Genomic DNA, 25051 nt, shown 5'->3' on the forward strand with positions numbered 1-25051 from the left:
GATCAGCTCAATGGCCCCGCACCAGGCTTGACTGCCAGCATGAAGAATAAAATGGTGATAAATATGTTTGATTACCATTTTGTTTTTCATGTTTGCTGCACTCGCAGAGGAAGGCCACGCTCCTCTGCCCTAATGGAGGAACCGCCGCTGGTGCAAAATTCATGTGAAATGTCAATGCAAGACATTTGGAACTCTCAAAAAGGTTATATGGCTGTTAATGAGCATTGGGCTGAAATATGGTTATCAGATGACTCCTTGTAACCAAGAACGCGATTCTGGGCTTTTATTTAACCTAATGCATTCTGGTAGTTGCAGTTTTATTTTCAAACAAACCAATTAGAATGAAGAGTCAGTAAGTAAGATGCCACATTACATTACACCCAGGTATCAAGGACACACTGTTTTACCTTCTTGTGTTTAACAACATAATTGTAGTGTTGGGGAATTCGAGCTGAAACAATTGTATTAACACACCTAAACGCAATGGTTTGTAAAATGTAAGCCCAGGACTGGAACATGGAGTCACCGATGACATGGAGTCAATAGATAACCTAAGATGGTCTGTGAAAGGAAAGGCCCAGACTGGAAAAGTGCATTGTTGGTAGGATGGAGTCATCTGCTAACCTTCCTCCTAATCCTCTGCTTCTGTATTGGCCCCACACCTAGAAAACTCTGAGGACTTCACAGCGGACTTCCCAAGTACCAAGCAGGGAGCTTTCACCTTCTATCACAAGGCTGAACCTCATGTTCAAGGTAGACATGTTGCCCCAGATTGTTATCCTTAGGCAAGCCACTGTGGTGACAATAAAATCGATCAATCATAGCTTTTGCCACATCTTTGGGCCCCTTTTCATTCTTGTGCTGTAAGCTTTTTTAAATTTTCTTAGCCCAGTGCAATAAATTGAATTGAAACATGGCTCTAGAATAATTTTCCTGTTTTTATGTGCCACCTCCTCTTGGGCAATGGCCTGTTCCAGTAGGCAGGGTTGTGCAAAGGTTTGATGTAGTCCTATTTAAATATATTCCATGGCAAACCTCCAGCCTTGTCAGATCGCTTACTAGATATATGGTTTGCGTAAACGCTTTGCAATGTAGGCAGTACTTAAATTGAGCCGGTGGGGCCCACCGGGACTCATTCTTGGGGACAGGTACTTATTTTTCATTCATCACAGTTTGACCAAGATCAATGGCAGAAAAGGGTGAAAGGGGGGGAAGAGAAAGAGAAAAGCAGTGGGAAAGGGAGAAAGGGATACAAATAACTTGCTAGAGTTAGAAAATAGGCAGGGGTGTCTGGGGGTGATCGAAAGAGGCTTGAGATAGAAGCAAGACTAGACAACCTTAGTATTTGGCAACCCCAACAAGGCGGTACATCTGCTGCGGCTTTACTGAGAAAACTCTGGGCAGTGGCACCTAATATTTTACACATTATGTACTGTAATGCAGGTTTATTTTAACCCTGAAACATTGCCCTATATATTTTTTAAAAAATGAAAGTAATTGATAGATTGCCACATATTTATCCAACGTCGTCGTTCTAGATTTGTAGCCTCTGTCAATCCAGCCTCTGTGCCATCTTAGGCTTCAAAGATTTTAGCATCTCTTTTTAGGGGTCTTCTTTTGAAGTAAAAGGACTGCTTTTTTTAGTATTGCATTTTTTGCATTGCGATTGCAGAGCAATGCTCTGTAAAATAAGGTGACCGCATCACTTGGTTAGTTAGTTGTCCAATCCAGGGTCTGAGAAATGGGTGAATGAGAAGAAAGTGTCTCATACCCGATGCTGCTGTTCTTTTCAGGCACATCATTTTCTCTTGAGTGCGCCTATGATTTGATGCTGTGGCGAAAGACATTTTTGGGTTCAGGACCCTGCCGCGTCGGGAATTGAACCCTGGTCCCGGGCCAGACCTCTGCATCAGGGTCTGCCGCTCTAATCAGTGAGCCACACTTCTCCCAGTAGTGGGGCGGGAGGGGTTTAAAAAAAATAATAATAATTTGCCAGACGGCGCTTCTCCTACGTCCTCTTCCTTCTGGGTGAACGGAAGCAGGAAGCACCCAGGCTCCCCATAGCCAATCATAATGCTACAAAGCAGCGTTGTGATTGGTCTGAGAGCTGTGGTTTGGTGCTCAGACAGGGAGTGGGAGCCTGGGCATGTTCTCCACCCAGGCTGTACAATACAGCAGATGGAGAACATGCAAAGTGCGCATTGTTGTTTGGCCGGCAAAGACGACTGGCCAAACAGCCATATGCACTTAGAGAGTGCCACCACTACTCCCCCCGCTCTGCCCAGCCCAGCTCCACCCGCCCCACAAAACTGCCTCAGCACGGAAAAATAAAATGATAATAACATCGCTTTATTATCATGTTATTTTTCCTTTTTTGCGGTGCTGAAAAGCAGTGGGGGGCGCTCCTCCGCTTTATCGGTGAAGCCGCCCCTGCACACATTTTTAAATGGCTTGTAGGAAAGTACTCCTTTTGGCACGGCTACCCTCCACTTTATGCTTGACTCGGAATGCTACTTTGACTGAATGTGCAGTGGATTCCTGCTAATCAGGGCCAGCGTTCTTTCCCACAACTGCACCTTTGTTTCCACAACTGGCACTTCTCTGGCCCGCATGTAAGCCGCATGTAAAAGGTACCAGGGGTACCCAGGGCTTTTTGACCAGGGAGGGTCTCTAAGGGCTGCAGCATATATTATGCCACCTTAAGAGACCTCATAAGATATACGTGCACACTGCCACAGCAGCCTGCATATTTTGGTGCAGATAAAAGTTGAGTCGACCTCACACACATCCCTGTGTGCCAGGCCTACCATCAGTGCAAGAGGCATAGGTCATACACCCCTACAGCAGGCCTTATGGCCCTAAGGCAGGGTTCACTATATCTCTTGTGAGGGTAAAACTGCATCTACAGTTTCTTAAGTCCATTCTTGGACATTATAAGTGCACAATGAAGCCATACTCCATATATGGGCTGGGAGCTTGTCAATGCGAGTTCCACAGCTTCAAGATGGCTTCACTGAATTCTAAGATGTTCGGTATCAAACATCTCAGATGAATGAGATCACACTGTTGCCAGTGTTTGATTAATTAATAAATGTACTCAGAGGGCACCTCAAAGGTATCCCTTGAAAACCTACCGATCGCCTACTATGTGCCTGACTGGTCTGCTCCAGCCTGCCACTTCTAGATATATTTCTGAGCCCCTGAGGTTGGAACCTTGTGCTCTCATGGGTCAGAAACAAAGCCTGCTCTGGACGGAGGTGCTTCACACCTACCCCCAAGCAGGAACAGCATTGAAGGGCAATGAGCCTCAAAGGCTTCCTGCCAAGCCTCACGTTTTGGCGGCAGGGTGGCTATAAAATTAGTAAGCAGGAAATGTATGTTCCCTCTCAGCCAGGACCACCTCTAAGTTGATTTGGGCCAAAGTGACCCCTCCTTTGAGAGTCCTCTATATTGGTTTGGAGGATTCTACCCAATAGAATTAAGGGTAAACCCCCTGTCCTAAGGTAGTGGACATTAAAACGGTGTAGTCACCATAAAGGTAAGTAGCCCATTTGCTACTACCTTCTAGTCCCTGTAACACCCCTAAATTGAGTATTTTGGCCCCCCCCAACCCTAATTTTCAAAATCCTGGCAACCTAAAGAAGAAGAAAGACCGAAGAGCCATACCACTGGTGAAGACACTAGACGACAACTGACTTGGCCCCAGCCCTACCGGCCTGTCTACAGCCCTTGAAGAAACCTGCTCCAAAAAGCAACTCGTCCTGCGGGACCTGCCCTCCAGAACCCACAGAGGGCTGCCTGCCTTCCCTAAAGGTCAAGAACTCCAGAGGGCAGTGGTCCTGTCCACAAAGAAACCAACAGTCAAGAACTCTAATGCCCTGCTGAACCGCACACCCTGACCTCCAGACCCACCTGTGCACCCGATACCTTCGACCCGAGTCAATGAGCCCCACCGGTCCCAAGAAGGTTCTCCAGCTGTCGTGACCTCTTGTTCAGCCCAGACTGACCACTGCTGGAGTCCTCGACAACGCCTGCAGCCTCAACATGAAGGGTCCCCCAACTACGCAACCGGCTCCGGTAAGACGTTTCCGATGTCCAAAGACACCCCTGCACCTGCAGCCCCCAGGCCGTGTGGAGCTAAACCGATGGTGTCCCTGAGTCCTTCAGCATCCCAACTTACCCCCTGGGCAACCAGTTCCCTCCGTCCAGCTTCCAGGTCCAAACCTGCAGCCTTTGTTTGAAACAGTTGTTCTCAATTGATTTGTATTGGGTGCTCAATGCTGTGTTTCCACTGTGAACCGATTGCCTCTGTGGGCCCCTGAGTGTATGTTTTGGTGCTGTGTCATGCCCCCCCCACACCCCCCCCCCCCTCCCGGTGCTAGTGAAACCCCTGGAGACTGACCCCTAACTCCGATTTAACCTACCTCCAACCAGCACATTTTGTGTTCCCCAGTCCCCATTGATTAACATTGGACCGCCAATACTGAATTTAACCTCCGCACCCAGCTTCCCCAGTGCCAGTGGTTCAATCTCTGTCCTTACTTGACCCTTGCCAAGTGTTGATCCCAAAACCCGAAGACTGAAATTGAAAGTTGTATACTTACCTGTGAAATTGCATTATTGTTTTCCTTCCATATGTTAACATTGAACTGTTTGAAAAATGCAGTGTCCACTTTTAATACTGAAAAATTGTGATATTGCAAAACATATTTTACTGAAACTAAGTATCTTTGGTTCTAAGTAATAAACACACAAAAGTAATCTTTTTTTACAAACCATTGGTCTGAAATTTAGTCTTTGAGTGTGTGTAATCATTCCTTGCCTGTGTGTGTACAACAAATGCTTAGCACTGCCCTCTGATAAAGCCTTACTGCTCGCCCACACTACCACAAAACAGAACATTAGTATTAACTACTTTAGCCTCTGTAAGGCCTCTGGGGATCCACTGGAATCTGTGCACGCAATACCTTACTTTGGTATAGTATATACAGAGCCAGCTTCCTACATGGCTTTTTTGGCCAGTAGAAACCTTTTGTAACTGGTCAACTGTTTATTTGTTTCTGTTTTTCTTTTTTTAATCTATAGTCCAGTGTTTAAAATCCCATACGCCTGAAAACGCTTCATTGACATTTGTAACTGGTCAACTGGAATATCCACCTGGGTGACTTGCAATATTGATTATGTTTTTTTTTTAAATCTCTGCACAACCTGCACTTTGTACTGTCGTTGTTGCCTCCATTTACAGGACACGGAGACATTTATCCACAATATTGCTGGAACATGAACTTGCATGCCAGTCCCTCGTGGCTGGCAGCGCTGAGTGATGTGCCTGCTATTATTGCTGTAAATTGCCTTTGTGCTCCATTTCAACCTGATATCAGACTGAGAGCAGGAAAGTGATTCCCTGTCCCCTGGTGACATAAAATGATGGCTTTTTAAATGGGCGCGTATCTCTCTTTCAGCTGCTGATGCCAAGGAGAGGCAGTTCTGGATGGCCCAGCTGCAGGCCTGTGCCAAGTTTCACACAGAGAACTCCAAGGTAAGTGCCCTGGGGAAGCCAAGGATGCTGTACCTTAGTGGGTGGTGAGGGGCACCTTGTGGGGGTGCACAGTATTCTATTCATCCAATCACTTAGCTCTAAAAGCACTTTCAAAATATGGAGTGGTTGGTTTGTAGGCATCAGTTGATGTTAAAGTTGATTTCCTATAGGGCACTGCTAGCTCACACAGTGTCACTATGTGTCACACGGTATCAGCTCCCTTCACATGGTCACTCGGTGCGGAGGAAATATCACATGGTGGGAGAGAGAACGAGCTGGGAACCACTGTTTAGACTGGATTCCCAGCTCACCTTTTAAGACATTGAAAAGCTCCTGCCATTTGGGGTTTGAAAACACCCAGCACAATGGCAGCTGCCTCAGCAAGATTTTCTTTTTTTGTAGGAAGGGTTTTGTGGGAGACGAGGGGCTAAAAGTGCTTCTTGGGGACTTATCGGCATGCAGCCCTCCCTCCTTCCAAGACCTGCCCCCTCCTCAATTGGTGACAATGTTTTTAGTTTGCAAGATCTGTGCTGCAGCATGCATCATTGAATAAAAGGTAGACACGTTTTCTTCTGTAAACTCTGTGTCTCTTTCACACATCTTTGCTTGCCAAATCTAGTTTCCTCCTCACCTCATATGTGTTTGTTGATTGAATATAGTGGTGTAACCAGTGTTCAGAACTTGTTTGAGCAGTTGAACCAGTATAATATGACCCAGACACAGGGCCAGACTAGTAATTTACCCCATTGGAGGTAGAACCTCTGGAGTCTTGTTTTGAGTGCCTATGGCTCCTGCACCGGTCCCTAGCTCCCTGGAGCTTATGTAGAGGTAGGTGAGTCTCTGAATGCTCACGCCAGATGCCTGTTTTCTGGCTCAGCTAGAGGTCCTCTGAGACCCTTGAACCCAAAATAAATTGATCTTTGCTGCTGCCTGACACCAATGCTCTAACTTTATGCACCAAGAATTGAAGACCATAGCATTAACCTTTGATGTAAACCGAGAGAGTGATACCATCTGGTGGCTGGATTGCACAAAGAGAAACCTGGTAACCATCGCTTGTCCAGACTGTTTGATCCTAGGTAAATATAGTAATTCACTGACCAACATGGTGGCCGCGTAATTTTCGAGCTCCGTGCCAGACTAGGGTGATCCTGTGTCCATTGCCCACCTAGGGGCACCATTGGTATCAGAGATTCCTGGGGGAAGATTGCTGACACCCCCAGGTGCTTCAATGTGGGCTGCAGTGCCCCTGAGGAGTAAACACTGGCGCTCAACACCGCCCAGAGCTGCTGAGTGGCCTGCTGCTGAGCTCCTCACACGTCAAGTGCCGGAGCTGCCTGGAGACCCAGAAGCGGTTGTCATGTGCTCACCCATGCTGCATGACTGAGACTTGGGCCAGAGGAGGACCCCTGTGTAGTGGTGCCCAGCGATGACCCTATTGGGAATTGGAAGAAGTTTGTCACACCCAACACATGCAGTTAGGGACTGCTCCTTCTATTCAAACGTATACCAAGTGCATACGAGGTTGTATCTTTGTCTGCTCCCGAGTATTGTGCCAATATGTCACTCATTCATAATATCATGTACGGACTCTTTCTGACCATAGTGCACTTTTGTTATTCTTCCGCCCGTTTGATGTGCATGCCTCAATACCTATGTGGTACTTACACACATCTGCTCTCTCTGATGTCCCCTTTCGGGAGACCCTGCGGGAAGCAATATCGGGCTACAAACCAGGGTACAGCCTCGTGCCAATGGGCAGAGTGGGAGGCATTGAAGGTGGTTGTCCAGGGGGTACTGTTTAACCCAGATGGTAGGAATTTGATGCACCTTGAAGCGAAATCACGCGCCTTGATGGTATACTCCATGCATTGGATAATGCACTGGGGGCTGATCCTACCGCTACTCAGAGTTTGCTTGAAGATCAGGAGCAATATAATGTTGCTCTGGCGTGTCTCTGCTGCCATAGCTACACGGAGTATGTCAGACTAGCCCATGAAGAAGAGGGTAGACCGGAGAGATTGTTGGCACGACAAGTCCGACCGAAAGGTAGAGGGACTCCCATCACAAGGCTGATGTCTCAGGATGGTACCTCTCTAGTTATGCCTGCGGACATTTATGTGGTGTTTCAGGACTATTATGTCTCCCTGTATGGTCCCCCTGGAGGTGGCCCCCTCCTGTACACCTGATGACCTGCTGGATAGCCTTGACCTTCGGCACCTCCCTTCGGATGTGTTAGAAGGACTTGGAGGACCTATTGCAGCCCAGGAAATTGCTAGTGCAATCAAAAGTATGGCCACTGGTACATGCTCCCAGAAGAGTTCTATTCTACGTACGCTGGAATATTAGCGTCTAGACTTGAGGCGCTCTATGTGGAGGTGCTGTCAATGGGGCTGCTCCCGGACTCCACTAGGGAGGCTCTGGTTGTCCTGTTACCTAAATCGTTCCCTCTAGCTACGTCAGCTGCACCCTTCCCCCCATTGTCAATGCTCAATATGGACTGCAAAATTCTTAGCAAAGCACTGGATACCAGGCTCCAACCGCATATGCAAGAATTGATCAATACGGATCGAAATGGGTTTATCCCACCATGGGACACCTCCATAAATCTCTGGTGACTTTATAACAGCATTTCCCACTGTATGGTGCAGACCAACCCGTGAGCCATGGTCATGTCGATGGACTTGGAGAAGGCCTTCGACAATGTATGGTGGGACTTCCTGGAAGCAGTTATGCTTCATATGTGGTTGGGAGTGGGCTGGGTCCGTTGGGTGAGATTGCTATACACGAGGCCCAAGGCTCGCATCAAGACATGATGCACAATATCAGACCACTATGACATTTATCGGGAAACGAGACCGGGGTGCCTGCTGTCACCGCTCTTTTTCCGCTCACAATAGAACTGCTGGCAGAGTCATCCTGATGCGGGCCAGGGCAAAGGAATTATGGTGGAAGAGAGGGAATACATCATATCGCTCTGTGCTGACCATCTGCTCGTGTATATGCATAACGGGGAGGAGGATACTGCTGCTACGTTACGTCTCCTTGAGGGTTTGGGGTCATAATGTGGCCTTCAACTTAATTATGCCATAACCCGCTTGTCTGAGACACCCCCAGATCAGCTGGGTGCCCACTAGGTATTGTGTGGACATGTTATACCTTTGAATATCTGGGCATACACATTTCCCACGACCTGGGGTTCTCCTCTCAGCGGCCCTGCGTAGCTGGCCAACATTCTTTATGCCCCAGAACTCCCTTTAGTGGGGTTACCACATCGGGAACCGCTGACTGTATTTTCAGCTGGTCAACTGACTGAGTGGACCAAGGCGGCGGTAATGACTATGAATGGGGCTGAGTGTTAGCATACCCACATAAGGTCTCCCTTAGCACACATCTCAAATGCATACAGTTCAATTACACGCATAGAACTTACCTAACACCACATAAAAAAGGAGATATATATGAGGGAGACCCTGGGAAGATCCTCGGTTGCCATCTCTTAGATGCGGATTTCATACACATGACCTGGGACTGCCCCCGCTTACAGCCCTTCTGGAGATCAGTTCTACTGAAATTAAACTCCACTTGGAACAGGACACTTGGCCATGCCATTGAGGTGTGCTTGATGGGGGCGTTTCCGAGACCAGTGCCCAAGAAAGTTGGGAATATATTTCTCGACCTCAACCTTATCCTGGCTAAATGGCCCATAGCCATGGCATGTGAAGCAAATGTGGGGCTTAATGTTGAGATGTGGGTCAGGTATGTTGCACTGTGGGCCAGGGCAGAGGAGCAGGCTCTGGGTATTTTCAGGAGACCCATATCTGACCTCCGGTCTGAAGTGGTGGATGAATAGTAAGCACCCATCGGAATCACTGTCCGGCAATGGAGACCGATGGGGACACAGAGCCTGTTGGGCCTGTGGTGCCATGGGCAGTTGGGGCCATGCTGTGCCCTCGGCTCCCCCTATATAGACAGGACCTTGTCCCCCCCCCCCCATTTCCTCTCAGATCTTCTCCCCATTTGGGGACTGTAGCATCAGCGACCCCCCCACAGACACACAACTCGGCCTCTATCTTTATTCGTATCATGGGAATATCCTATTCTCGGGACAGCTGTTGCATGTTTGGTTTTCGTTCATTTTTTAGTTTCTTTGTATTTGTCTCATGGCTTTTCTGATACTACACCTAAGCCGCTTGATCTTTCTGTAACCAAGTGGTTGCTTACTAAAACTGTATGCAAGAGTATTGGTTGACTTGTGCTTGAATGTATTATGCATATATGTTTATGATAAATTACTATAAAAAATGTTAGAAAAAATAACACAATGAAATCACCTTAAAATATCCGAGTTCAGGATGTGCACTGTACACAAACCTCTTGTGTTTGATTGAACAAACTGTAAGGTTGCACTATCTGTGATAATAACCTAGGCCACATAAAGGGTACTCGGGACACTCTAAGTTGCCTCTTAGTTTGCTAATGATCTTGTCCTCAATGCGGGGTGAAGGTGGGGGGGGGTGAATGTTTCTAAGTTCAAGCTTAAAACTATCACTTTTAAGAAAGGCCTCTCAATGCAGTAATATAATCTGATGCACGAAGGTGAAACTCTTCTGTGTTTTAAAGAAATACTTTTTTTTTTAGTTGATAAGACTTTATCATATTTTTACATGTTTGTTGCATGGTTTACATACCCAATTTTCTCTTGGCTTGGCTCAGCTCATGCCCAGGCTCTTAGAGCCAAGACTTGGCTCGGCTCTGACTCGGTTCTCCCTGTTATTTTCTGTCTCTTCCACCTCTGGATGCATGGCAACAGCCACAGCTGGGGTGAATTCATGGAAAGAAAAAGAGAAGCTAGGAGAACAGCTAGTCTAATCATTTCTGCCACTGCTGCTTGTTCTTCCCAGCCCGGCTCTGGCCAGGAAAGAAGCGGGGGCATTGCGGGAGGTGCAGTGGAGGTGAGTAACGGTGGTGTGGCATAAATGCACCTCGTTTGAAATGACGTAAAACACATTGGCTGCATACGATGCTCCTTTGTGCCAAGATCCCAAAAAAGTACAGTATTATGCATTGGCATTCCAAGGTGTCTCCTGTGAAATACTGCTTTTTCCCATGCCCTGTCTCTTCTGGGGACACGCCGAGACATACTTTGCTGCCCTTTGCCTCGAGAAGGAGGCTGTGCAGCCTGTGGTGGTCCTTAGTAATCCTGGTCATGAGCAAATTCTTTATTTTATTTATTTATTTTATGTTTGCAATTTTATACAGCACAGACATGGCCCGAAGGAATCAGTGTGCTTTACAACAGTAGCATGTTACAAGGGTATGCGAGTTACAGTTACAATAATGACTCAGCAGCTGCGACCTGGACAAATGCAGCCGTTGGCCAAGGGCCATACACCGTTCAAGCATTCATGAGGATGGTGGAGACACACAATGAAGGTAGTTCGTCTCCAGGATAGAGTACTTAGGTATAGTTGAGGGTGATTAACCCAGGTGTCTGTCAAATAGGAGGAGCTTGAGGTCCTTTTTGAAGGTGGCTATGAAGGTTCTTAGGTGATGGAAGGGAGGTAAGGAGTTCCAGATTCTTGTGGCATTACCAGAGAATGACTGGCTCGTGTACCATTCTCGACTGAAGGTGGGGGTTTGAGGAGCAGGGAGTGGGCATTTCTGGAACCTCTATTTGCTGTAGAGATTTTCAGTTTCTCACTTAGATAGGAAAGTGAGCACGAGTGCAGTGCTCTGTGGGTAATGCAGGCGGTTTAGAATTGGGCCCGCACTTCAATGGGAAGCCATTGGAGGTTTAGAAGGGCCGGGGAAATGTGGTCACCTTTCTTGAGACCTAACATGAAGTGCGCTGCTGCATGTAGAGTTGCTCTCAGTGGGCCTAGAAGAACTTTGGGCATGCTTAAGAGAGGACAATACCGTAATCGAGTCAGGAGAGGACAAGAGACTGCACCACTGTTTTGAGGTCTTGTTCTGAGATCAATTTTCTGGCGCCCCACAGCTGCCTGAGTTGGTGTTGTGAGCTTTTGGCCATGGCTGTGATGTGGCTGTGGAAGTTTAGATGAGTATCAAGGGTGATATCACGGGATCTAGCACTCTGGACAATGCCAGGGCAGCCAGCCAGGGCGGGAAAGTTGCCCATCCTGGCATGGCACGGGACATGAGCTGCAAAGTGTTCTCTTTCTGGTTAGAGTGTGCGGCCATGGACTTACAGCAGGTGCAACAACCATCTGCGCTTTTTAGTCCCTTTTTTTTTTTACAAAACTCCTTAAAATGGGAAAAAATACTCAGAGGACTCCCTGTGCAGGTGTTAGTGCCCTGTGCATTTTTGGGCAGATTTAGCCCAAGTGTCTAAAGTCTAAATGACCTCGCTAATATGGTTAAGGTCACCCGATGAATCCGTGCCACAGGCCACAATGCGCTAATCCTTAGCTTTTTTTAAAAAAAAAAAAACATTTATTTACAGGTGTTTGTTCTTTGGATCATTTGGTGTAAACCAGGACTACAAGTTCCAAAATGCAACGGGTGTTAAAAGATAATACACAACTAGATTTAAGTGTCATCTGGTAACTTTAAAAAGGGAAAAGTAAAACTGCAAGTCCCTGGAGGTATAGTGTGGGAGGCTTAAAGACCAGTTTGACCTTCAGGTGTTGACAGGTAGCCATATGTCTGGCACACCACTGTATCAGAGTAACATGGGGAAGACTGCTGTGGCTGTGATTGGTTGCCAATTGCCCTGTGTCATATCTGCCACCTTGGCCCTGGCATTTTTAGTCAACTGGGCTTTGAATGCTGAGATTTTTGAATTTATACTTTGAATTTTAAAATAGGAGCCACTAGAATCAGAATGCAAAATTATGTTTTAAAACCAAGGACTGGCTGGAAGGGTCTTACATCATCACATGGAACCCGTTGACAGCTAAGGCCATGTTCTAGCTTGGGGACAGATGATAGGTCACTTGGACGCTACTTTCGGGATGTTGATGCAGTGATTGGGCGTGTTGTGTTTCCCTCAGGAAAGCGTTTGTTCGGGGTCACACAGCCTCTGGTGCCAGGGCTCAGAGGGGGCCTGAGCGCGACAGCGCGCGCCGGGGGACTTCTTGATCTTTGCATGAATATTAATGACAAACCAGGACAAGATACAACACGAAAGAAAACAAACCGAGGAAACACTTGGGGAGAGATAGATCTTTCAGGGGGCCTGCCACTGACTCACGTGCGCCTGTGACGCAGGCAGCTGGAGACAGACGTCCGTGTTGTTCAAAATGATGAGTAAATTGGCGCCACATCTAAATCCCACGGTATCCTATCAATACGGAAGAACACTATTTTTTCCTGTTCCTCTTTCCGCCGAAGAGCATATTCTGCCCTAATATTTGGGAGAGAGCGATTGTAAAATAAACTGTTTATATTTAGTGCTTAGAGCGGCGGTTATTACCGCTTCTCAGTGCAGATATTACTTAAAACAATCTCGGGAGACCAAAAAACTGCGGTACCCATGATGTGAGCTTGTGACCTGAGGGTCACACCGTGTGTCAGCAGTGAGCTGCTTAGCTCGCTGAGCCACCCCATCCTTTCTAGCCTTGCTTCAAGCTGCGTGTTTGTTCTGTTTTATCGGTCTAGTGGTTCTGCACTAGCTGGTCCCAGTGCAATTATTTTTGGAGACTACGCCAGAGGATGGGTGGCCATTTGTCCAGCCTTTTATTTAGCCATATGTTGTAGTCTGGTGGGTTCCTGTAGTGGGGATTACATTGGCCTTATTGTGTGTGTGTGAAGTGGTGCTTTGGAGCCAAGCTGGGCAAGAACAGAGTGCAGAACCAGAGCTCGCGCTGATGTAGGCAACAGGCAAGGGAGATACCACTTCAAGACACGTGTCTCCATTTTCTTTCTCAATTACTAGAAGTTTGGACCAGTTTTGAAGTTAATCAGCTTATTGTTCCAGATGCTGGGTTCTTTGATGGAGGAGGTCTGGATTATGGTTTTTTTCTGCTTTGCCCCCCTTTGTCTCCTGTTGGTGCTGTCAGGGCTCCAGGTGTGCATTGTCGACTGGAGGTAGATTGTTTTTTTGACCAGGCACCTCCCGGTATCCTTTCTGATAGTCTCGTAAGTGATATTCCTGTTCTTGAAGGTGATACAGGCCTGGAGGGGAAGTCAGTGCTGTTCCTGCATTGCAGGGTGATAATGTTGAACTTCTTCAAGCCATTGACCAGATAGTCCACAGTATTCTGGGTGCATTTCAGTAGTTAATTAAACACACAATGGTTAAGGAGTTGGAGGAAGTGCCCGACTCCGCCCTCCTAGGTATACCGCTACACACACATAGAAATAGGGCTTCGTAAGTACTGTTGCTGAGAAGAAAAAAGGGGGGACAAACCTACATGTGTTTTAATACTGCCCTCACCCACAGAAATCTGTGGCATGCTTCATCATAGGGCCGCTGGCACAACTCTGCGCAAGCCAACTCTAGAGGTGGAGCAATAGGGGGGGGGAAGACACAACACAAAAAGACAGTGTGCAGGATCAAGTGAGAAGTGCAAAACAATGTTAAAAATAGACCACAGGATCTCCAAAGCAATCCCTTTCATGATGCATTCCCTGGTCTAGTTAAAAGGTCATTCCAGGACCAGTGGATGGTGGTCTGGTGGAAATATATGAACCATCTACCCCTCCACTCTGCAAAATGTCGACATGTTTCAGCCGGCTAACATGAAATACCCGGCTTTCATCAGGACTATGACAGATCCCTTAGAAACTATCCCTACCTACTTACTTGGGGAGTAGAACGTAGTCATACTCTGAGTAAATGCTCAGGTCTAGTGGTAGAGTAGCTTACTCCCAGTGAGTAACCTGTAAACAATGAGAAATGTATATACATGCGCAAATTGGATAAAGTGCACATGGTATAGAGTATAAAAACATACAAACATAAGTGAAGAGAAATGGTTGTACCCCTCTGGTTTATATGTGCGACTCAATGGGTTCTAAAGTTAAGATTAGGAAGCACATAACAATGTGCAGGGTCCATTATCCCATGGGAGCGTGAGTCTAGTGCTCTTTCAGTGCAAAATCATGCAAAATATGCAGGGCCATCGTTACTCATTTCGGTGGTGACAAGGTCCTACTGGCCATTAAGCAGTGTTGCCTCTTTCGGGAGTAAATCTGAGGAAGTTTGCATGGTCTGTCAGCTGGGCAGGGCACGGTCATGGAGGTTTATGATGGGGAGCCTGGTTTGAATCTGTGGTTCCTTGAAGCTTTTGGCAAAGTAGAGGAATTCATACTTTGTGTGGTTGAGTGTTTGGTAATTTTTCTGGAATAGAATGAGGAAGGTTTTGCGTAATTGATTGTTGTTAGTCATGTGTCGTATGCATATTGATTGATGTTGATGGTTCTTGATGTAATACCGGCACTAGCTTTATTTGCAGAAGTGGTATTTGCAGAAATGCAAGTTTGGTACATGACATCCAATTCTTAATTGGCGTGAGTAAGGTTTTGAGTAAAGTTGGGCGGAACTTGTGGAGTTTCACTCTGCGGAGTTATATGAGAAAACTCAGTGAAATTCTGCAGAGTTGCGCCAACAGGCGGAAATCAGTATGTCGCGCTGCTGGCACTGTTTTTTAGTGCCAGGAGCTTTCTCCACGCTACAAAATCAGTGCGTACGGCACCATGTTGCATGCCACAGGTCACTGCTTTTTTGCTGCCACTCAAGTAGATTGTCTACTCAAGTGGCACTTCTCTCACTCCAAACCGTCACGACCACCCATGTTGAGAAAATCTTGCTGGGTGCTTTCCTTGCACCCGAAAATTGCGATGGGGATGCCAATTCTCTCTCATGCTCGCCAACTTACCATTGGCGTGTGCTGCGCCCAAGGAAAAATTCTGATATGCAGCTTTTGACGGATTTTGTCCAGAACTCTGTGTCACATGCATAACAAGGAGTGGTCAAAACTCCACCAAATCCTCAGGTGAAGCAGAATTTATCACCCTCCTCTAGGTTTTAGTCATTGAATGTTGTTGGTTGTGTGTCGTCTGCACATCGATGGATTTTGATGGTTCTTGGTGTAATAATACCAGCCTTAACTTTACTTGCTTCAAGGGATAGCCATGGATGCTTTTTGCTTCTGTTGCTCATGACACTGTGGTGGATGCTCTGAGCAGTAACCCTCCTGAAGTCAATAATTCAGTAAGGGCGGGTCAGAGGTTCCACAACACAGCCCAGGCACTGTGCTTTCCCAAAGATTATGTATTATCACACCCTCTTTGCTTACTCTTGTTCACTGGCTCGCTTTCTTCAATGTGTCATAGTATTTAACAAGCGAAGGCTGCAGTCTTTGGATATATTATTAATGGATACAGTCCAGCCAGTATTATCATGGGATATTTGCCCAACATTTGTCATGGCTAATAGGCAATTATCTGCACGTTAATTACAGCTGCACAGGTCTCTAATGCTAATGGAGCCAGCCGAGAGGGTCCCTACAAGGATGTTGTGTCCTCACCTGCTGACCTGTTGGCTGCTATCACTGAAGATAAACAAAAGAAAAGTGCACGTGCTGCTACCTAGTTAAAAGCCTTAGTTTTTGCAAAACATCTGAAATCAAACCAATGTTTTTGGATCGAAAAGTATCGTATTTTTATTTTTGCTTTAGTCAAATATTCAGCTTTTTTTGAAAAAATGACATTTTTACAAGTTTATATTTTTAAGACCTTATGTACAACATACAAGAAAAACAACTTTAAGTGATCTTTGTATTTACAAACAGCATTCTATATACATTTCAAAGTATCTCATCCCACATTCAATCACACCACTTTCATACTACACAAAAATGTACATACAACAGACAATGCGAAGAAACATATACATTATTTTCTAGTTGGAAGACCCAATATTCACAACAAAGCCATACATTTTTTCTATATTCAACAAAACATTGTTTGTGTTTCTTAGAATCTTTTACTTATTTCAGGCTTTAACAGTCTACGCGTTTCGAACTCAATCAATCTTATCTCATAGTCTCTCACTCAGAGAAACCAGAGTACATGAAGTTATCCCCGTCGCCAGCATACATTTTTTATCGATTGTCCATATCCACGTGTGTTGTTTAGTGAAGCCTGGAATTCCCATTTCTTCAATGGAGGTTCAGGCTGTGTGGACTGTGGGTTCTGAGCCTTCGCCTGCGAATCTTTGTCAGACGAGGCCGTGTTTTCCTTTCACAGTTTGTTTTGAAGAACTGCGTCTGGATTGAAACCGCTTCCGGGTCCGCAAAGGATCAAGGGACGTCCCTTGATCCTTTGCGGACCCGGAAGCGGTTTTATGCTGGCGACGGGGATAACTTCACGTACTCTGGTTTCTCTGAGTGAGAGACTATGGTCCTGATGAGAACTCAAGATTGATTGAGTTCGAAACGCGTAGACTGTTAAAGCCTGAAATAAGTAAAAGATTCTAAGAAACACAAACAATGTTTTGTTGATTATAGAAAAAATTTATGGCTTTGTTGTGAATATTGGTTCTTCCAACTAGAAAATAATTTATATGTTTCTTCGCATTCTCTGTTGTATGTACATTTTTGTGTAGTATGAAAGTGGTGTGTTTGAATGTGGGATGAGATACTTTGAAATGTATATAGAATGCTGTTTGTAAATACAAAGATCACTAAAAGTTGTTTTTCTTGTATGTTGTACATAAGGTCTTAAAAATATAAACTTGTAAAAATTTATTTTTTTCAAAAAAAGCTGAATATTGAACATTTGACTAAAGCAAAAATACAAATACGATACTTTTCGATCCAAAAACATTGGTTTGATTTCAGATGTTTTGCAAAAACGAAGGCATTTAACTAGGTAGCAGCACGTGCACTTCTCTTTTGTTTATTATTAGCTTGTGGCAAGCTGTGCTGTTGGGAGCCCAGACCCAGTGGTGGTTTTTCAGCTATCACTGAAGGACTGGTGGAATCTGAGCCACACAGAGGCTTCTGTAGCTGTCAATCACCTGTAGCGAACTAAGAGGCAGTGGGTGCATTACATACATGTGTCCTCAGGCTGTTGGTCCTCATCCGCTCTCACCACATCTGCTGAAAGTGAATGATATGATATCAACGCTTGGGCCCTGCTTGTGTCATCACTCCGTGAGAGCAGCCACCACGGTAGGAAGAAGCAGACTCGCCCTCAATAGAAGCCACCAGGGGTGATGCAAGACATGCCTGTAGCCCCTGTGGAGTCAACTGCTCCTACTAACTACCTGACTACCTAACTACCTGACTACATAACTAAATGTCTACCTAAGTACCTGACTACCTAACTACCTGACTACCTAACTACCTGACTACCTAACTACCTGACTACCTAACTACCTGTCTACCTAACTACCTGACTACCTAACTACCTGACTACCTAACTACCTGAGTACCTAACTACCTGACTACCTAACTACCTGTCTACCTAACTACCTGTCTACCTAACTACCTGTCTACCTAACTACCTGTCTACCTAACTACCCGTCTACCTAACTACCTGACTACCTAACTACCTGACTACCTAACTACCTGTCTACCTAACTACCTCACTACCTAACTACCTCACTACCTGACTACCTGACTACCTAACTACCTGACTACCTAACTACCTGACTACCTAACTACCTGTCTACCTAACTACCTGTCTTCCTAACTACCTGACTAACTGACTAACTAACTAACTAACTCAATCCTATAATTTCTCCAAAACTCCTTTCCACAGTCAAGCATGGAAGACTAGAGAGGACAGCACAGGAGGATCCATATAGCTGTCTGTAGGAAAACAGTCTGAGAGTGAGGTGGCCTTTCTACCTCTGGCATATGTCTGCCATTGTACGATTGCACTCCGTAATATCAAGGTTAGGAATATTGTGGTATCCTAATACCGTAAACAATATCAAGGGAAAGTATCGAAGATGAGTGCATATAGAGGAAATTTAGATTTACTAGTCTTAACTCCAAATTTACGTACTTTGAAGATATGATATTTATATATAGTCAAGGAACACATATGTGAAGTTAAGTATAGAAAATCTATTCATATTTACCTTTCAATATTTTGTCCCTCAAGAGTCTGTCTACGATATTATGGACCCACCATGTTCCCTAATCGATATTTAGCAGACACACCTCCTTGTACAGTGCCTTGCTTCAGTTTAGGGCTGCAGGTGCTTACAACATATTGGGGGCAGGGCAACATATTTCTCTCGCTTGTATTAAGGCCCATGGCGCCCTTGCGGCATTACTGTTCTCACACAAACCTTTGTCTTTGAGATAGGCCATGTCAAAGAGATGTTTTTTGATTTATTTATTAAAGTGGCATCTAGGAATGCAAGTCCTAATGTGAAGGCAGACTAAAGTATACAGTCAGCTGAATGGACTCGGGGATAAGGTTCCGCGCGCTCCTTCGTTTCTGCTTTGATAATTAATATTATGATGGAGAGTGACACCAGTGCAATGGCAGGCCGCTACTGCTTACTTTCCTGATATAATCAAATGATGATGGAGTGTCCCACAGGCAGACCAGCAGGAGCGGCTGCTAAGGGACAGTGGTGGTAGGGCAGGGAGGACTGGGGCCTAAAAAAGAAAAAAGGAAAAAAAGGAAATTTACGGGCCAGCCACCGCCCCTACCCCATCCTCTTCCGTCGATGGAGGAAGCAAACAGGCTCCCAGACTCCTCTGAGCCAATTATGACGCTGCGGTCTTCAGCATGACAGCAGCGTCATGATTGGTCTGAGTGGCCTGGTTCAGTACCCAGACAAGTAGTAGGAGTTTGTGCATGCTAAGTGCGCATGTCTGATTGGTCGCCCCAAGACGGCAGGCCAAACTTGTCTTGGGCACTTAGGAAGTGCCCGCCACTCCTCTCCTTGCCAGGTGAGCATGTTAGCCCTGACACACCCTACACAACAGAGCCAGTACTGAAAAATGAAAAGATAATTACATAGTGTTGTTATCATTATATTTTTCCTTTGGGGCGACACTCCTCGCCTTAGCGAAGGAGCCACCACTGCAAAGCAGTCCATCTTTGATTCCCGTTGCCCAAGGATGATTCATGCTTTCGGTGCTAAGGGCAAATATACGTAGGTAATCGATTGCGATTACCAAATAGCAAAGTTTTGCAATTTGATATTTGGTAATCTCAAACACCCATGTACAAATGTGTGGTTGACACATTCTGCATTTCCCAGTGGGATGCAAATAGACCTACCTCATGAATATTAATGAGGTAGGTCTCGGTTTGCGACCCATTGGAAATCGCAAAATTCAAAGGGATGGTGGCCTGCTAGGTCACGAGACCAACATGTCTGTGATTGCTTTCAAATAAACCAATCTCTTTTTTTTTTTAATACAGCCCGTTATAAAAAAAGAAAAATTAACAGTTTTCATTCCATTTTTTAAGAGTAGGAAGTGGTCCGTGGGACCACTGCCTACTTTTAAAACATGTTTTAACAAGCATTTACAAAGGGTAAGGGGTCCTTAAGGACCCCTTCCCATTTGTGAATGGTTACCACATACTTAAATTAGGCAATAAAATACAAATGTTTTGTAACCCCAATTTGGTCGTCAAATATTCACTCATACCACTGTGATTATGTATTAGACAGGGATGCCCTAAACACGCAACTTCCTCATACTGAATCGCAAACTCAAGTTGTGATTCAGCAATAGGTTACCGAATCGAAATTGGGCCTTTGCACATTTAAGAATGCCTTTTTGAGTTCCCAAAAGACCTGATTATGTCAATCAGACCATTTGCGAACGTAAAAAAGCATTGTACATCTGGCCCCATATCTTCTATTACTGTGACTAGGTGCTGAGGGTGGATGATATATTAAAAACATGTTGATGGCTAGGGTTGCTGAATGTTGTGCTTGTTGACATAACACACCAATAAGGTTCCAGTCATACCTGCTTGCATGCTCGCATTTGTACTCGCCTGGGTAAATACAATCATGCACATACTTCTACTCAGTGTATGTATGTGTATGTATGTGACGTCTGCAAAGTACAGCCAGTTACACATTGGCATACCCACCAACAACTAAGGGGAAGTGTGTAACACTATGAAGGGTGTTTGTCTGTCGCAGAAAGGGGAGGATTGGCCCCTTTCTGAGGGTGACTTACAGGGAGGATCGCAAAGAGGTGCTCATGGGAGTTCTGGATACCAAATGGTTACACTGATGATATGTTGCTGAAGAGATGGGTTTTCAGTTCCTTGAAGAAGGGGAGAAAATATAAATACTGCCCAATCTGTTATATGTGGTACTGTAGGCCAGGGTTCTGCGATGTCGGTCCTGGAGGGCCGAATTCATGCTAGAGTTTTAGGATAACTACATTTATCTAAGTGTTGATATGCTAAAAATATGGCATGGATCCGGCCTTCCAGGACTGACATTGAACAACCCTGCTCCAGACCATGGGAGTATTTTAGGGGAATGCCTGGTTTGTTGTCTCTTTCCAGCATTGTCTGGGTTCAAGTCTGGCGATGCTGCATCTGTGTGCCGTGTGCACTCCACCATATGACTTTACCGTGGGCGCCAGGTGTGGCAGGAGCTAACCTTATAGTGTTAGTTAGCTTCCCTTCCTAATTTGTTACGTTCCTAGGAATGCTGGTCGTCATGGCAATGCAAACCCATTCACCCAGACAGGAATGAGTGAGGTAAAGTTCCAAGGTGTTTGGAAGTTCTTGTCGCTTGGCTTCTGCTGCTGTCTCACAGTCCCTAGGGTGGCCAAGTCCTCTAAGTTACATTCCTAGGGTTTGTGATATGCTGGTCTCGGAGCCTGATGGCAGAGAGAGCTCCACGTATCCCTATATGTGCTATATGCCCCTTCTATATTGCGCTTAATAAAAGGTGTGTTTGGGTCGTGAGTGAGTTCTGTTACAGATACACCCTATGTGATTTTGAGGGGCACTGTGTTCCCCAGTAGGAAGCTATGACCTGCCCATAGGATCTTGACTGGGCCTCATTTGCCTGGGAAGGAGTGTCATGCCTGTTGCGAGTCTTCTTGGCGCTCTTGTAGACAGCAGTCTGAGCTTTACTGGCTCCTTCGTTACTTGTTCTTCTCTAAAGAAGGTGGATGCACTGACATATTCGCAACAGCATTGATTAAGACAAAAAAATTATCTAGAGAACCAGGACCTACAAGAGGGCACTCTGCACTGCTCCAGCACACACTCCCAGTGCTCGGTACATGTATGCACTGGTGGTCACTCTCCAGTGTTCTCGCACAGGCGCTCTCTCCGTAAGTTGACCCTAATCGGAAAGCATCTGTGCCCATCCCTGTGGTCCATATGGGTCATGTTTAGGAAAGCGATCTCGCTCCGTGGACCTCACACCCTTTAGTCCACATCCTAGATCTACCGGTCAACCATAACATCTTGTGCCTACTGGACGGCCTTGCCATGCTGGACCCAATGGACCGTCTACTCCTTCCAGACCTATCTACTTGCTGCTCCCACTGTCCCCGGCCCAGCCCTCCTGTATCAACCAAAACTAACACATTGTTCAAGTGTCTCCTTAGGTAACATTCCCTGCGGATGCCTCACACAACTGTTAAGGAAAACATATTTTGCAATGAAAAGACATTCCAGTTTCTCGAGGGGAGACACAACTTTCCCCACTCACCGCGCGCCTTCAATGGACAAATAGGTCTGATAACAGATGCAAGGGTGGTAGGTAAAAGGCTGCTTTAATGTGACAGGTCTGAGCTCACTCAAATGCTGCCACCAGACTGCCTACCCTTGCAAATCTGAACCAACCAAAATGCGAAAGCATCAAAAATCTTATGCCGCCACCTAGGAGGGATTCCAGGTTCTCCATTCGGGCTAACCACATGGACGTCATTTCACCAAAATGCTAGAGGTAGGGATAACGACATCACAAGCGACATCACGCACCATTTGACCTTTACTTTCACTCACTCAGTCACTTACGCATACATTCACTCAAACACACGCGCTTTCTCACATAAACGCGCTCTCGCCCGCAAGCACACACGCAGTATATATTTAAAATAATTTATACTTACCTCCGTTGCCATGGACGGTCTTATTCCAGCTAATTGTTCATTTTATGTTACATTAATAGTGAATAGTATATTATTATTCACTATTAGTGCAATAAAAAATTGACTGAAAACAAAAAAAGTAGGTCTCCAACCAACGCCCGTACGGGCGAGTTGCCCCAATGTAACTTGCACTGTTTTTACCACCTTTGGGGGCGGGGGTACCAAAGGCAGTGACAGATGTCGCAAGGGGGAAGCCCAGGGTCTTAGCAGGGACCCCTGGCAACCCCTCAATGACGTCCATGGCTACCTATCCCATTTACCATGACCTTCTGCCCATCTTTTCTCTCCCAGCCCCCTCCTTGCTGCTAGTTCATCATCCTGGACGCATCGGTCCTCATTCAGTCCTGCACCTACCGATTCTTTTTTATTTTTTTTTATTGATGGGGTCAAGGTGAACCTTTTGAGCAGACATGTTGTGCATGAAAGCAATAAAAGCAGAAAGCATGAGAGTCAAATGCGATTAGTGACCTAAAACCAGAATGGAAAACAAGTGTATTGGACAAATGAGCTATATTGTGATAAGCGGACAGCAAATTACAAAACAGTGCACAGAAGCACAGACGATGAACAGTCTGCATGCCATTATGGAATTAGCTGTTGTTCTTTTCAAACCACATTAGGTGCCCCGTCAGGACCCACTTAAACTCGCTCAGCGGGGAGCAGGCGTACGTGACGGGAGACATGGGGCGCCAATGAAGGGGACCCAGGAGATGGAGGGATCCGAACCAGGTTGATGCCTAGGGAGGGTTGGATGTTGCTGGGGGACTCAGACTGGGAGATCGAAGATTCTTGGCGAGGAGCTGCTGTGTCAAAATGTGAGCCAGGTCTCTTTAAATGCAAGTGTCTTCAGTTTGTGTGGAAGGCTGAGTAAAGCTCAAGTGGTGACATTGATAGCCTTCTCCAATGGAGAGGTCATTGAGGAAGGCCAACAAGCAGGCTGTTGCAATGTTCGAATCCGGGGAGTACCTGTGTTGACAAATGTTGGCATTGGGCGGGATGGGACAGAAACAGATTTGCCTTATTTGTGTACTTAATACTGAGCTTCTACGGCAGTGCCGGTGATGAATTCAGGATTATCTGTCCTCCACAACCTAAGGGCTCACCACGGCTACACTCCTTCAGCTATCCCACCTGTCCTGAAACAAGGCTAACCCTTTTGTACCCAAAACAATATCCATTTACAAGAAACCTCTAACAACCTATTTAAGGAATGTTCATGCACACATGAAAACCCCCCCTCTGGCTATAGTTTCCTGCCTTACCTCGGTAACCCCAACCCTTCTCGCCATCATGAAACTCTCTACCAATTCCATAATTTTCAAAAATTTAAACGTGTGCTCCAGACAGAAGATCCCAATGATTACTTAATAGTTTCTCTTTCTTTCCTCCTGTGTGTTTTGTTTGTACAGCTGTTTCTGCATAAATCTTCATATCATTAATGGGCCTCCTCTTAAAAGGTTACTTTTCCATATTAAGGCCATCCAGGGTCTCCGTCCAGAATCCTTGTCCATATTCACACCTACAATACAAGCACAGCCTGGCATGCTTTTCCCCATCACCTTTGTATTAAACAACCCTGCAGATCTTTCTTTACGCACCCAGTTTTTGGTTGCATAATTACATTCTGAAAGCCCTAATGCCTATCCCTTCATATTTTGTCTTTTTTTTTTTTATCAATCATTGGTATATGATAAAGACTTAGGAATCAAGTGATAAAGGTTCATGCAACCTTGAGCTCACTTATTCTACGCATATTTTGATATTTTAGCCACTGCATAAATGTAGGAAAATTCACCTTTTCTCTTGTTCTTCACAGAATATTTATTTCATTTCTGAACAGATTTGCCACCCTATTTGGAATTTTGAGCCCTGTGATGCTGCTAAACACACTCCAGTGAATCTGATCCCTAAAGCACAGAGTAATTGGTAAACCTCAAGTAGTTAACATGAGGTTTGCTAAGGCCACAGTAAAAATGCACAAAGCTGTACAAAGGCCATAAAAGCCAAATGTTGCCCATGGGATGCAGTGTTGTTTTGCATCACCAACACCTGAGATTAGAAATCATGGAATCAGGGCTGCCCTAGGAGCTCTGCACTGCTGTACGCCAAGCAGTGGCAAGCGTGTGTAATTCTTTTGATATGTTTAAGAGCCTATTAGTTGTAATATTAATTAAATCACCTTTAACAGGTGCCGTTGAGCCAACGAGACCTTGCAGTATAACGTTTAGAAATGAGTTTGGAGCTGGCATACCTCTACAGTAACATAATTCAAGAGTGTTACTTACTGCACAGGCTGAAGGAGCTTTTCCATTTCCAAAGGCATTTTTGTGTATAAAAGCCGTCGTTTTTTTTGACTTGAGATAAGCTAATACATTTATCAACCTAGAATGTTTTAGATATTATCAAATTGATTGATGACTATACTATAAAT

At 45.5% G+C, this 25051-nt stretch overlaps 1 protein-coding gene across 2 annotated transcripts in view; it reads left to right on the forward strand.

Moving 5' to 3' along the window:
- The window catches only part of OSBPL10 (oxysterol binding protein like 10), a 789797-nt gene that overhangs the window by 341026 nt on the left and 423720 nt on the right, over nucleotides 1-25051 (forward strand). For both annotated transcript variants that reach the window (XM_086942107.1, XM_086942108.1), the window contains one exon: nucleotides 5463-5539. In XM_086942107.1, the coding sequence (XP_086798233.1) occupies nucleotides 5463-5539 (77 nt within the window). The remainder of the gene's footprint in view (nucleotides 1-5462; nucleotides 5540-25051) is intronic.

Source organism: Lissotriton vulgaris, chromosome 10, assembly GCF_964263255.1.
Source record: "Lissotriton vulgaris chromosome 10, aLisVul1.2, whole genome shotgun sequence".
In the NCBI taxonomy this organism is placed as follows: Eukaryota; Metazoa; Chordata; class Amphibia; order Caudata; family Salamandridae; genus Lissotriton; species Lissotriton vulgaris.